Source organism: Pseudophryne corroboree, chromosome 1 (genome assembly GCF_028390025.1).
Source record: "Pseudophryne corroboree isolate aPseCor3 chromosome 1, aPseCor3.hap2, whole genome shotgun sequence".
NCBI lineage: Eukaryota > Metazoa > Chordata > Amphibia > Anura > Myobatrachidae > Pseudophryne > Pseudophryne corroboree.
Genome location: NC_086444.1, coordinates 993,966,056 through 993,981,506, shown reverse-complemented (window position 1 = coordinate 993,981,506; position 15,451 = coordinate 993,966,056). Strand labels below are relative to the sequence as shown.

At 49.6% G+C, this 15,451-nt stretch overlaps 1 protein-coding gene across 1 annotated transcript in view; it reads left to right on the top strand.

Moving 5' to 3' along the window:
* The window catches only part of SMAD1 (SMAD family member 1), a 152,395-nt gene that overhangs the window by 134,138 nt on the left and 2,806 nt on the right, over positions 1–15,451 (top strand). Inside the window, exon 6 of the mRNA XM_063920604.1 lies at positions 8,557–8,813. Coding sequence (XP_063776674.1) covers positions 8,557–8,813 — 257 coding nt within the window. The remainder of the gene's footprint in view (positions 1–8,556; positions 8,814–15,451) is intronic.

Here is a 15,451-nt window from a genome sequence, read left to right as displayed (position 1 = left end):
GGCCTGCCTCACCGGATCAGGTCTCAAATGATCTCCTTGTCTCCGGAGGTCCGTCTGTCACTGAGCTGGTGGCTGCAGGACCAACGATTGAGCAGGGGTCGTCCCTTCTGGATCTCCAACTGGGTCTTTCTGACGACGGATGCCAGTCTGAGAGGTTGGGGTGTGGTGTTGGAGCAACACTCCCTTCAAGGTTGGTGGACCAAGGAGAAGTTTCTCCTCCCGATAAACATTCTGGAACTGCGGGCGGTGTTCAGTGCTCTGAACTTGGCCCAGCATTTAATACAGAACAGACCTGTTCAAGTACAGTCGGACAACGCCACCACGGTGGCGTACATCTAATCATCAAGGCGGCACTCGAAGCCTCATGGCAATGACCAAAGTATCACGGATTCTTCAGCGAGCAGAACGCCATCTGCCAGCCATATCGGCAGTGTGCATTCCGGGGGGTCCTAAACTGGGAAGCGGACTTTCTCAGTCATCAGGACGTACACGCCGGTGAGTGGAGCCTCCACCCAGAAGTTTTTCAACTCCTCGTGGACAGGTGGGGCCTTCCAGATGTGGACCTGATGGCGTCTCGACACAATCACAAGGTTCCGGTCTTCGGAGCAAGACCAAAGGATCCTCAAGCAGCGTTCGTGGACGCACTGGCAATGGAACTTTTCGGCTGCCATACGTGTTTCCTCCGGTGTCACTCCAGCCCAGAATAATAAGGAAGTTCAAGCAAGAAGGAGGAATCCTATTTCTGATTGCTACCGCGTGGACCAGACTGCATTGATTCTCAGACCTTCAGGGTCTCTCGATAGAGCGTCCTCTTCTACTTCCACATCGCCCAGATCTCCTCGTTCAGGGCCCCTGTGTATATCAGGATTTAGCCCGGTTGGCTTTGACTGCGTGGCTCTTGAAGCTTCCGTCTTGAGGGCCAAAGGATTTTCTGAGGCGGTCATTCAAACCATGTTGAAGGCCTGGAAACCGGCTTATGCTCGGATTTACCATAGGGTCTGGGATTCTTACTTTGCCTGGTGCGCATGTAACAATCCTGACGCTTACAAGTTTAGTACGGCCAAACTTTTGGCCTTTCTACAACAGGGCCTGGACTTAGGTTTTCGTCTGGCCTCCATCAAGGTTCATTTCTCTGACGTCCTAGTGGATGCTGGGGACTCCGTCAGGACCATGGGGAATAGCGGCTCCGCAGGAGACAGGGCACAAAAGTAAAAGCTTTAGGATCAGGTGGTGTGCACTGGCTCCTCCCCCTATGACCCTCCTCCAAGCCTCAGTTAGATTTTTGTGCCCGGCCGAGAAGGGTGCAATCTAGGTGGCTCTCCTAAAGAGCTGCTTAGAGTAAAAGTTTTGTTAGGTTTTTTATTTTCAGTGAGTCCTGCTGGCAAAAGGCTCACTGCATCGAGGGACTTAGGGGAGAGAAGTGAACTCACCTGCGTGCAGGATGGATTGGCTTCTTAGGCTACTGGACACCATTAGCTCCAGAGGGAGTCGGAACACAGGTCTCACCCTGGGGTTCGTCCCGGAGCCGCGCCGCCGACCCCCTTGCAGATGCCGAAAAGTGAAGAGGTCCAGAAACCGGCGGCAGAAGACTTTTCAGTCTTCATAAGGTAGCGCACAGCACTGCAGCTGTGCGCCATTGTTGTCAGCACACTTCATAGCAGCGGTCACTGAGGGTGCAGGGCGCTGGGGGGGGCGCCCTGGGCAGCAATGATAGTACCTTATTCTGGCTAAAAATACATCACATATAGCCCCTGGGGGCTATATGGATGTATTTAACCCTTGCCAGGTCTCAGAAAAACGGGAGAAGAAGCCCGCCGAAAAGGGGGCGGGGCCTATTCTCCTCAGCACACAGCGCCATTTTCCCTCACAGAAATGCTGGTGGGAAGGCTCCCAGGCTCTCCCCTGCACTGCACTACAGAAACAGGGTTAAAACAGAGAGGGGGGGCACTTATTTGGCGATATGACTATATATATTAAAATGCTATAAGGGAAAAACACTTATATAAAGGTTGTCCCTGTATAATTATAGCGTTTTTGGTGTGTGCTGGCAAACTCTCCCTCTGTCTCCCCAAAGGGCTAGTGGGGTCCTGTCCTCTATCAGAGCATTCCCTGTGTGTGTGCTGTGTGTCGACATGTATGAGGACGATGTTGGTGAGGAGGCGGAGCAATTGCCTGTAATGGTGATGTCACTCTCTAGGGAGTCAACACCGGAATGGATGGCTTATTTAAGGAATTACGTGATAATGTCAACACGCTGCAAGGTCGGTTGACGACATGAGACGGCCGGCAAACCAATTAGTACCTGTCCAGGCGTCTCAAACACCGTCAGGGGCGTTAAAACGTCCTTTTACCTCAGTCGGTCGACACAGACACGGACACTGACTCCAGTGTCGACGGTGAAGAAACAAACGTATTTTCCTTTAGGGCCACACGTTACTTGTTAAGGGCAATGAAGGAGGTGTTACATATTTCTGATACTACAAGTACCACAAAAAAGGGTATTATGTGGAGTGTGAAAAAACTACCTGTAGTTTTTCCTGAATCAGATAAATTAAATGAAGTGTGTGATGATGCGTGGGTTTCCCCCGATAGAAAATTATTGGCGGTATACCCTTTCCCGCCAGAAGTTAGGGCGCGTTGGGAAACACCCCTTAGGGTGGATAAGGCGCTCACACGCTTATCAAAACAAGTGGCGGTACCGTCTCCAGATAGGGCCGCCCTCAAGGAGCCAGCTGATAGGAGGCTGGAAAATATCCTAAAAAGTATATACACACATACTGGTGTTATACTGCGACCAGCGATCGCCTCAGCCTGGATGTGCAGCGCTGGGGTGGCTTGGTCGGATTCCCTGACTGAAAATATTGATACCCTTGACAGGGACAGTATTTTATTGACTATAGAGCATTTAAAGGATGCATTTCTATATATGCGAGATGCACAGAGGGATATTTGCACTCTGGCATCAAGAGTAAGTGCGATGTCCATATCTGCCAGAAGATGTTTATGGACACGACAGTGGTCAGGTGATGCAGATTCCAAACGGCACATGGAAGTATTGCCGTATAAAGGAGAAAAAGACAACGTCTTTTCAGCCTCAGTCCTTTCGTCCCCCATAAGGGCAAGCGGGCAAAAGGCCAGTCCTATCTGCCATGGGATAGAGGAAAGGGAAGAAGACTGCAGCAGGCAGCCCATTCCCAGAAACAGAAGCCCTCCACCGCTTCTGCCAAGTCCTCAGCATGACGCTGGGGCCGTACAAGCGGACTCAGGTGCGGTGGGGGGGGTCGTCTCAAGAGTTTCAGCACGCAGTGGGCTCACTCGCAAGTGGACCCCTGGATCCTACAAGTAGTATCCCAGGGGTACAGATTGGAAATTCGAGACGTCTCCCCCTCGCAGGTTCCTGAAGTCTGCTTTACCAACGTCTCCCTCCGACAGGGAGGCAGTAGTGGAAACAATTCACAAGCTGTATTCCCAGCAGGTGATAATCAAAGTACCCCTCCTACAACAAGGAAAGGGGTATTATTCCACGCTATATTGTGGTACTGAAGCCAGACGGCTCGGTGAGACCTATTCTAAATCTGAAATATTTGAACACTTACATACAAAGGTTCAAATCAAGATGGAGTCACTCAGAGCAGTGATAGCGAACCAGGAAGAAGGGGACTATATGGTGTCCCGGGACATCAGGGATGCTTACCTCCATGTCCCAATTTGCCCTTCTCACCAAGGGTACCTCAGGTTCGTGGTACAGAACTGTCACTATCAGTTTCAGACGCTGCCGGTTGGATTGTCCACGGCACCCCGGGTCCTTACCAAGGTAATGGCCGAAATGATGATTCTTCTTCAAAGAAAATGGACGATCTCCTGATAGGGGCAAGGTCCAGAGAACAGTTGGAGGTCGGAGTAGCACTATCTCAAGTAGTTCTACGACAGCACGGGTGGATTCTAAATATTCCAAAACCGCAGCTGTTTCCGACGACACGTCTGCTGTTCCTAGGGATGATTCTGGACACAGTCCAGAAAAAGGTGTTTCTCCCGGAGAAGAAAGCCAGGGAGTTATCCGAGCTAGTCAGGAACCTCCTAAAACCAGGAAAAGTGTCAGTGCATCATTGCACAAGGGTCCTGGGAAAAATGGTGGCTTCTTACGAAGCGATTCCATTCGGTAGATTTCACGCAAGAAAGATGCATCAGCGGATAACCCTGTCTCCAAGGACAAGGGTGTTTCTTCTGCGGTGGCTGCAGAGTGCTCATCTACTAAAGGGCCGCAGATTCGGCATTCAGGACTGGGTCCTGGTGACCACGGATGCCAGCCTGAGAGGCTGGGGAGCAGTCACACAGGGAAAAAAAAAAAAAAAATTTCCAGGGAGTGTGATCAAGTCTGGAGACTTCTCTCCACATAAATATACTGGAGCTAAGGGCAATTTACAATGTTCTAAGCTTAGCAAGACCTCTGCTTCAAGGTCAGCCGGTATTGATCCAGTGGGACAACATCACGGCAGTCGCCCACGTAAACAGACAGGGCAGCACAAGAAGCAGGAGGGCAATGGCAGAAACTGCAAGGATTCTTCGCTCGGCGAAAAATCATGTGATAGCACTGTCAGCAGTGTTCATTCCGGGAGTGGACAACTGGGAAGCAGACTTCCTCAGCAGGCACGACCTCCACCCGGGAGAGTGGGGACTTCATCGGGAAGTATTCCACATGATTGTGAACCGTTGGGAAAGACCAAAGGTGGACATGATGGCGTCCCGCCTGAACAAAAAACTGGACAGGTATTGCGCCAGGTCAAGAGACCCTCAAGCAATATCTGTGGACGTTCTGGTAACACCGTGGGTGTACCAGTCGGTGTATGTGTTCCCTCCTCTGCTTCTCATAACCAAGGTACTGAGAATTATAAGACGTAGAGGAGTAAGAACTATACTCGTGGCTCCGGATTGGCCAAGAAGGACGTGGCACCCGGAACTTCAAGAAATGCTCACAGAGGACTCATGGCCTCTGCCGCTAAGAAGGGACTTGCTTCAGCAAGTACCAGGTCTGTTCCAAGACTTACCGCGGCTGCGTTTGACGGCATGGCGGTGGAACGCCAGATCCTAAGGGAATAAGGCATTCCGGAAGAGGTCATTCCTACCCTGGTCAAAGCCAGGAAGGAGGTGACCGCAAAACATTATCACCACATGTGGCGAAAATATGTTGCGTGGTGTGAGGCCAGGAAGGCCCCACGAAGAAATTTCAACTCGGTCGATTCCTGCATTTCCTGCAAACAGGAGTGTCTATGGGCCTCAAATTGGGGTCCATTAAGGTTCAAATTTCGGCCCTGTCCATTTTCTTCCAGAAAGAATTGGCTTCAGTTCCTGAAGTCCAGAAGTTTGTCAAGGGAGTATTGCATATACAACCCCCTTTTTGTGCCTCCAGTGGCACTGTGGGATCTCAACGTAGTTCTGGGATTCCTCAAATCACATTTTAAACCGCTCAAATCTGTGGATTTGAAATATCTCGCATGAAAAGTGACCATGCTGTTGGCCCTGGCCTCGGCCAGGCGAGTGTCAGAATTGGCGGCTTTGTCTCACAAAAGCCATATCTGATTGTCCATTCGGACAGGGCAGAGCTGCGGACTCGTCCCCAGTTTCTTCCTAAGGTGGTGTCAGCGTTTCACCTGAACCAGCTTATTGTGGTACCTGCGGCTACTAGGGACTTGGAGGACTCCAAGTTGCTAGATGTTGTCAGGGCCCTGAAAATATAGGTTTCCAGGACGGCTGGAGTCCGGAAAACTGACTTGCTGTTATCCTGTATGCACCCAACAAACTGGGTGCTCTTGCTTCTAAGCAGACGATTGCTCGTTGGATTTGTAGCACATTTCAACTTGCACATTCTGTGGCAGGCCTGCCACAGCCTAAATCTGTCAAGGCCCATTCCACAAGGAAGGTGGGCTCATCCTGGGCGGCTGCCCGAGGGGTCTCGGCATTACAACTCTGCCGAGCAGCTACGTGGTCGGGGGAGAACACGTTTGTAAAATTCTACAAATTTGATACCCTGGCTAAAGAGGACCTGGAGTTCTCTCATTCGGTGCTGCAGAGTCATCCGCACTCTCCCGCCCGTTTGGGAGCTTTGGTATAATCCCCATGGTACTGACGGAGTCCCCAGCATCCACTAGGACGTCAGAGAAAATAAGATTTTACTTACCGATAAATCTATTTCTCGTAGTCCGTAGTGGATACTGGGCGCCCATCCCAAGTGCGGATTGTCTGCAATACTTGTACATAGTTATTGTTACAAAAATCGGGTTATTATTGTTGTGAGCCATCTTTTCAGAGGCTCCGCTGTTATCATGCTGTTAACTGGGTTCAGATCACAGGTTGTACAGTGTGATTGGTGTGGCTGGTATGAGTCTTACCCGGGATTCAAAATCCTTCCTTATTGTGTACGCTCGTCCGGGCACAGTATCCTAACTGAGGCTTGGAGGAGGGTCATAGGGGGAGGAGCCAGTGCACACCACCTGATCCTAAAGCTTTTACTTTTGTGCCCTGTCTCCTGCGGAGCCGCTATTCCCCATGGTCCTTACGGAGTCCCCAGCATCCACTACGGACTACGAGAAATAGATTTATCGGTAAGTAAAATCTTATTATTTCTGCCTTGCAGTTTCGTTCCAGAGGAAAATTGCGACTTTACCTGATGTACGTACGTTCACTCGGGGTGTGTTGCGGATTTAGCCTCCTTATATCCCGCCTGTGGCCCCTTGGGACTGAATCTGCAGACCTTAAGAGGCTTTCTCTTAAGGTGGTGGTTCTGCTGGCAATTGCCTCTGCTAGAAGGGTGTTTGGATCTGGGTACCTTGTTTTGTAGGTCACCATATCTGAATATTCACTGTGATTGGGCGGTTCTTACAACCCGTCCCGGGTATTTACCTAAGGTGGTGTCTTCTTTCCACCTTAATCAGGAGATTGTGGTTCCGGCCTTTGCATCTCCTGAATTGTCCTCCAAAGAGCGTTCTTGGGATGTGGTACGGGCTCTCCATATCTACGTGAAGAGAACTGCCTCCATCAGGAAGTCGGATTCTCTTTGTTCTGTTTGGTTTTCACAAAGGTGGCTGACCTGCTCACAAGCAGACCCTGGCCAGATGGATTAGAATGGTGATTGCTTATGTGCAAGCTGGTTTTCCAGCTCCTGTTACCATAAAGGCCTATTCTACTCGTTCTGTTGGACCTTCTTGGGTGGCCCGCCGTGGTGCGACCCTTGAACAATTGTGCAAGGTGGCTACGTGGTCCTCAGTGAACACGTTCATAAGGTTCTATGCCAGTGATGGCTAACCTTGACACTCCAGCTGTTGAACTACATATCCCAGCATGCCCTGCTACAGTTTTGTTATTTGGCCATGCTAAAACTGATGCTGGGCATGCTGGGATGTGTAGTTCAACAGCTGGTGTGTCAAGGTTAGCCGTCACTGTTCTATGCCTTTGATACTTCTGCCTCCCAGGATGGTTCCTTTTGGACGCCGGGTCCTTGTGCCCGCTACAGTGCGTCGCCTCCCATAAGGAACTGCTTTAGGACATCCCCAATGTCATTCCCTGTGGAGCCCAGTGTACCCCGCAGCAGAAAACGAGATTTATGGTAAGAACTTACTGTTAAATCTTTTTGCAAGGTCCACAGGGTGCCTACCCTGACGCACTTAGCTTCTTTGGGTTGGTATGCCATTAGCCGCTGACACTTTCTACTGTCGTGAGAATGTGGTGTATGTGGCTAACAGTTGTCTTTTTTGCCTGCTACTGCATTGGACTGGTTAACAAAAACTGAGCTCCTCCGCTGTAGGTACCCGGCATGTAGGTACCCGGCAACCAGGGCGCGGGAGTGTACAGCGCTGCTGGGGGAGGTGATGCAGCTGCAGCAGGAGATGTCTGACTGACCTCTAACACAGTCAGTGTCACTGTTGCAGCCCTTGAAGTCTTCATTTTTCTTTAAAAGCTTCTTCTTAGGGCTGCAGGAGCAGCCCCCCTGTTGTATGCCTGTTTACTGCATGGCACCAACTACAAAACTGAGCTCCTGTGCACGGAGGCGGGGTTATAGAGGAGGCTGCACCAGGCATTCTGGGAACAGTTAAATCTTTGAGCCTGTTGGTGCCTCGGATCAAGATCCTACTCTACACCCAATGTCATTCCCTGTGGAGCCCAGTGTACCTCACAGAAAGATTTAACAACGGTAAGTTCTGAAGTTTTATTTGAGCCGATTCAATTGTTTTCCCATGCAACTACCACTAGGGGGTACAAAACGGAGCAATTCAATTGTTGCTTCGTTTAGATGCCTGGTAGCTGCGGGGGTGACATTTCTTCTCGCAGCCTCCTGGGAGTTTAAATGCCCAAAGCTGGACTTTAGACGGGTTTAGTCGTTTTACATGGCTAAACTCTATTTGGGCGTGACGTGTTATACATGGGTGCCCAAACAATTGATTTGTGACAATTGTCCGTGCAGCTAAACATTCCCGTACAAACAAAACCTTTTGCCCTGGTCTGTTCTGTTTTTGACAAACATACAATGTTTTCTACAGTGCAAATAAAACGTCTGTCTTCTAGGTGTTCACTTGTACTACGTTGGAGGTGAAGTGTATGCCGAGTGTCTGAGTGACAGCAGCATTTTTGTTCAGAGTCGGAATTGTAATTATCACCACGGATTTCACCCAACCACAGTCTGTAAAATTCCCAGTGGCTGTAGCCTGAAGATTTTCAACAACCAGGAGTTTGCCCAGCTTCTGGCCCAGTCTGTGAACCATGGTTTTGAGACAGTCTATGAACTAACAAAGATGTGCACTATCCGGATGAGTTTTGTCAAGGTAACATGCAGCATTTATGGTGGCTTGCTAGTGACTGATGCACTTATTCAAGATGTGCTGCTTTGCATCCCAGCTAGTGAATTAGTGTGGTGGGGAGTGGGGGAATTGTACAGTAAAAGCTTAAGAACAGTGCCCTATTATACTATTATAATATTCAGTACAGAAAAAAAAACAATTACATTTTTTTATTATTTGCCAGGTTATATTACTGTCTTCTAATATTTAGCAAAGATGGGCTTTATGTAGAATAGTCCCAGATTTTGACAAGTTAAAATAAAAATATTGAAGCGCGGTTTGTCAAGCACAACAAACAGTGCTTCAATACTTACAGATGGAGCCGCGCTCATCTGAGGCGGCTCCATCACGAACGTGCACTCCCGGCGTGACTAGGCGATCCATCAGTCTAGTCACGCCGGGAGTGCAGACTCTCTCCCATTCAGAGCACGCGGACGGAGATACTCTCCATTTCTCCTTCATCCACTAGGGGCCATTGGAGTGTAGTTACAATGGGGAAATAGTAGGTAGTAATGGGGAGCTGGCACTTTAAAAATTCTCACACTGTGGCTAGCTCCTCCCCTACTATATCCCCTCCAAGCCAGTCATAGTTTAGTGCCCGAGGTAGCTGGTTCACTTGGGTTTAGCTGAAGAATTTTTTTCTTTTTCTTTATTATTTTATTTTTCTTACACACACTCACAGACTGGCAGCTCTGCCACTGCCAGTCTGCACCGTGGGAGCTGCCGGCGGGGTCCCATCGCAGCTGCGTGCGGCTAGGGATGGGCCCCGGCTGAGGGAGACACTGAGCTCTCCTGAGTTGGCGGACACCGCTGCGTGCGGCGCGTGTCGCGGCCACTCCATCCAGCAGAAGATTCCGGCAGCATGGCAGTGGTGAGTATCAAAAATGGTCGGACACCGCTGCGTGCGGCGTGTGTCGGGACCACTCCATCACAGAAGATTCCGGCCGGACACCGCTACGGCAGCGCGTGTCGGGGCCACTCCATCAGAAGGACAGCGGTGAGTACAATCTCCCCCCCTCCAGACTGATGTGTGATTTTACATAATATGGAGTGAGACTCTTAGATGTGATGGTCTTTACTGTGCACCCCTACACTGAAAAGCATCCACAGTAGCCCAGTGGATACGTAACCGGGCTAGGGTGAGAGAGGTCGTTGAACTTGGCGCCTTTATGTGGGGGGCGGAGCTTCAGCCCGCTCGGTAAGCGGGCTCAGCGCTCTTCAATCCCCGGCTGCTGCAGACAGGCAGCGGGGCGATACATTTACACTGCCCGGCCGCACAAGCTTACAGACAGCCGGGTCATACATTTGAAAATTTAAAACTGGCGCCGGAGCAGAGGGGCGGAGCTAACTCCCGCTCCGTCCGGCGGGCTCAGACTCTCAGCATACAGGCGGCCGGGGGGGGTGGTTACACACCGCTCCCCGGCCGCAGCATATATTACAATGTACGGGCGCTCCCCGGCAGCAGCAAATAGGCGGCCGGGGGTTACATTTACTCCGACCGCAGCAAGGCGGCCGGGGGATACATTTGCGCGCCGAGGCAGGGGGGGCAGAGCTAACTCCCGCTCTGTACGGCGGGCTCTCTCCGCTCCCCGCGCCGCTGCAGCACGCCGCTCCAGTGTGTGTGTGGGGTCTCAAACTGAAGACTCATTCCTCTCCTGGTTGTGCAGGGAGGATTTCTGTGCAGGTAGGAGGGGTGAGTAAAGGCTTATAACCCGCTGTACTCAGCGGGCTCCCAGGTCTCACTGTCGCTAGGCAACAGACCCTGGCTCTGGGGTTTTTAGCTTTCCAGACTTCATGTTGCTAAAATATATATATATATATATATATATATATATATATATATATATATATATATATATATATATATATATATATATATATATATATATATATATATATATATATACACATATATATATATATATATACATACATACATACATACATACATACATACATACACACATACATACATACATACACACACACACACACACACACACACACACACACACATACACACACATACACACACATACACACACATACACACACATACACACACATACATACACATACATACACACACACACACACACACACACACACACCTATATATGTATGTATATATACACGCACACCACCGTGAAACCCACCGGGTAGATAAATACCGTCTATGTGAACCCAATAGGGTAGATAAATACTGTGTATTTGTAGGTAAATAAATACTGCACAGTATATTTTTAAATTATTAATGAGCTGAGTCCCAGCTCCTGTAATAGAGCAGGTTTCCTGATCTACATGTAGGAAATGCCGGGCAGAGGACTCTACTGCAGGAGGAATGTATCTATATTTAAGTGTGTGTGTGGGTATGTATATAGATATATCCATACAATACCATATATAGGGAATAAAACAAACACTTCCGCAATGTTTTCTAGAAACAGAATACCCTACCTGGCCACATAACGTTTAAACCCATCTTTTCTCACAGGCTGGTCACCATTTTGAAAAGCCAGCGGAACCTCCGAGAAACATCTGGTGCACCTTAATTAGCGGTACACTACATACAGGGCGGGGTGTTGCCTTCCCTTTATTATTCCTTGGTGTCACTTGGTACTAATGCTATTTGTAATTGGGGAATGTGTGTAAAGCATCAGACAAATAGCGCTGTGGCTCAGGACGCTAGTAGCGGGTATCTGAACAGGGGTTTGAATCCAAACAAAACTTTGAGAGCTCCTATAGCCTAGGGCTAAGACTCCTGTCCCACAGCGCAGCGCTACTGGTTCAGGTCTCCGCTGCTCCAGAAAGTTTAGTTGAATCGTGTCGGTCACTACACATTATAGTGCAGACCTTGCATAGGGCTGTGTTTATTTAACCCACCTTTTCTCCTTTCGTTTGTCTCACCTGGGATAGTCAAAGAATTCCCTCTTAGGTGTGAAGTATGCGGTGGAGCCATCTGCATAGCCCTCCACGCACCTGCAGGACGCTCCTGTTTGAACAGCTCAGATTATGCAGGTAATGTCACTGGTAACCAGAGACCTTGTACGTCATTTCACCTCTCCAGGTGTCTAAAGGAACCTGGTTAACTAACCTTCCATGTTACAATACTGATGATGTCTGTTTTCTGTGGAGTCTGAACCAGTGTCTCAGAATATCCAGGTGCATTATACAGCAGTTCGTCTGAGACTGCAGGTAAAGGAGGCGGACACGTCAAGTCCATCAGGGTTCGACGCCGAGGACGAAATGACAGCAACTGCTCCAGTTTCGGATAAGCTGGCCAGGCTCCGGTAGACGGCCGGCAGACGCCCGAATACACAATTTCAGGTATCAAACAATGTTTGTTTTCCTATCCTTTCCCCGCAGACGGCAGGAAAGGGTATCAGAACCTCCCCAAGGGTATACCCCTCGATGTATCGCTGGTCCAACAAGCTGACGTTTTCCTGAGGCAACCTTGCTCAGGGATCCATCGACATAGGCAGCAGCGCGGTTCTACCGCGTCCGGAGCAGGTAGGTTGGGGTACAATTGCCCTCTAGGTTACAGGATGCTTCGCATCAGCAATTGATACTTTTGTACAGGTCAGAATCACGATTCTGCTTTATGTTCTTTCGAGGTCTCCTCGTCTGCAGACTCGGACCCTGCTTCTTCGCTTGGCTGTCTTAACCCGACGACCTGTGGGGCTGCGACAGTGACAGGTGAACATGAAATCCTACGGGGCAGATGGTTCTGGGGAAGGAACTTTCTGCAGGTTTTCTTGAACCATTGGAGGTAAGTCCACTCTGCTTTCTCCTACTACTGCCCCAGATCCAAGACAGACCTTTACTGGTCTCTCCTTAGATTTTTCTGTGCCCTTTCAGGCTTTCGACTCCACACAGGTGATATCTTCGCCACCAGGGGTTTTCAGGGTAAAAAGGCTGAAGCAGAGGTTCAACATCCTTGGTCCAGTCTGATTTTATGTCATCCTATACACCCATTACACAGACTTTCCTACCACCTGGAGGGTCCCAGGGTAGGCGCGGGTCAAAGGGAGAAGGCTTGGGTGGTTACAACCGTCTCAGGAGTCCCTCGGCATGGGTCGGCCGATTTACGATGACAAGAGAGTCATACTGCAGGCTGCGCTCCATAGGTTTCTAACCGCAAAGGGTATTGATCCCAGTTTTTCACATATCATTTGACTCGGGCTTTTGTTTTTCTTTTCACGTTCCGAAGCCAAGTGGCTTGGACAGGCCTATTCTGGCCTTACAATCCTTTTAGTCTGTGATTGCCAGTTTAAAAAAAAAAAAAAAGGGGGGGGTTTTACGTGTCCCTTCTCTTTGAACAAAAAAGGGAGGTTTACGTGTCCCTTGTCTTCAGAGATGCCTGTTACTGATTTCCGTTGGACAGGCTTTTCTCAGATTCGCATTACAGGATTCTCATTTTCACTGTCAGTCCTTTCCTCTCGGTCTCTCTTCTGCTCCCACAGAGTTTAGGAAGATCACAGAATAACTCTTTTTTCAAGGGCAGTGGGTGACGTTGGTTCCCTAATGGGACAATTTAATGCTACTATCCCACTCTGTACATTAGGTGGCTTCTGAATATCCGGAGGATCCAGGAGCTTCTGAGTCGACACAGACCCAATTTATGCTCCGCATAGACGTTTCTCAACACGGTCCGTCAGAGGATTTTTCCTTCCTCGGCACCAGATACTCTATTCCTTCAGTCAAGTTGCGACGCAATGAGTGGTCGCCTCCAGTCCCCTCTGAGCGGGGGACAGCAATCTTCTTTCCAGGTGAGGGAACATTCCCGGGTGAGGGAACATTCCCCGGAGTTTTGTCAGCTGGTCCGCTGTGGGCGGAGATTTCGGATTGACCTCAGGGCGTTCTGACTGACTCTTTAACCCTTTATTAATCTCGGACGTGAGCTCTGGCGGCAGTAGCCGAGGGTGCCCTCAGAGCTCCGGGGAGTTTTTCTGGTTTTTCTATCCTGCCTCCTTATCTATTTCTACCTCATGTTCGGTAACACAGGAGGGGATTATGCGTGCTAGTCCTCTCGGTGGCGCTGGTTGGGCCACGCAGGACTCGAAGATACAGATACGCCTGTTGTCAGTAGAGGAGCCCTGGCTCCTACCTCGACTGGACTGTTTACTTCAACAGGGTCCTTTTTTCTTGGTTCAATCTTACACTGGTTTCATTGACCCGTGTGACTGTTCACGAGACCTCAGAAGGGAGGAGTTCCCTAGTTCGGTTAGGCCTACTGGGCCCCGATTTCAGAAATCTGTTACCTCTTCTCGCTTTTGCCACTTTTGGAAATCTTTATGGGACATAATAAGGATAAAAGGGGTTTTTCCCCCTTCTTCCAGTTACCATTCATCTTTGGTTTCTCTGGGAGGTTTTGCTCCGCTGCGCTTCAAACCACACTGACCGGAATTTTAGGTCTCTGTCTTTTTCGCTTTTCTTCCAAATGAGATTAGCCTAGCGGCCGTATGTTCGGCCTCTTTTTCAGGTAGTACTCTACTGGCAACTACCCTGGCTATGCTTCGGCCTCAGCGGTTGTTTCTTCCAGAGGGGATGTCCATTTTTCATATAAATCTGACACTAGTGTTTTTCAGTCCTCTCTGAATGTTGTCAGGGCTCGCCAACTCTCTCCACAGAGGTCTCAGGCTGTTCGATGAAGTGTTTTTCTTCTTTGTTCTGTACGATGCTCCCGTACTAAATAGCCGGGGTCCCAGCATACGCTGGGCAGTTGGATACATCTGACCATCAGACAGTCTTCTTGGCGGTTACTAGGGAGCCCCCGTTTCCATTTCAGCGCACTTTACGCGCATTGTAAGACCTTCGTGGGCAGCTGCCCGCGGGGTCTCCATGAATATTTTTTGTCGGGCGGCTACTTGGTCAAACCGACATTCGTTTTGTCAAATTCTACAAGTTTTACACTTTTACGGCCTCTGCATCACTGTTGGGCCGAGCAGTTTTTACAGGACTCTCAGCGCTTTCCCACCCGGTTTTGGGAGCTCTGGGACGTCCCCATTGTAACTACACTCCAGTGGCCCCTAGTGGATGAAGGAGAAATCAGGATTTTGGTACTTACCGCTAAATCCCTTTCTCCGATTCCACAGGGGCCACTGGACGCCCGCCCAGCGCTGTTCCTCCTGGTTTTTTGCTTAACGGTTTGCAGATCACCAGATGACTGCTTGTTGAGTTCAGGCTAGCCTGGTTTTTTTGTCAGGTTCTGTTCCAGGTTTAGTTTGTGTTCGCCTGGTTTACAGGGCGAGGCTAACCTCCTCTACCTTACGGTTTGGTTACTACAGCTCTCCTCGGGCACAGTTTTACGTAGACTGGCTTGGAGGGGATATAGTAGGGGAGGAGCTAGCCACAGTGTGAGAATTTTTAAAGTGCCAGCTCCCCATTACTACCTACTATTTCCCCATTGTAACTACACTCCAGTGGCCCCTGTGGAATCGGAGAAAGGGATTTATCGGTAAGTACCAAAATCCTGATTTAAGTGAATGGGGATGCTCTCGGCGATGGGCCCGGGCGCGCCTAGTCACAGATGGAGCCACGACTAGCGTGGCTCCATCTGTATTGAGTTTTTTTCTTTGTTTTGTGGATTTTCAGTAATCCCTTAAATGGAGCAGCAGTGTGCC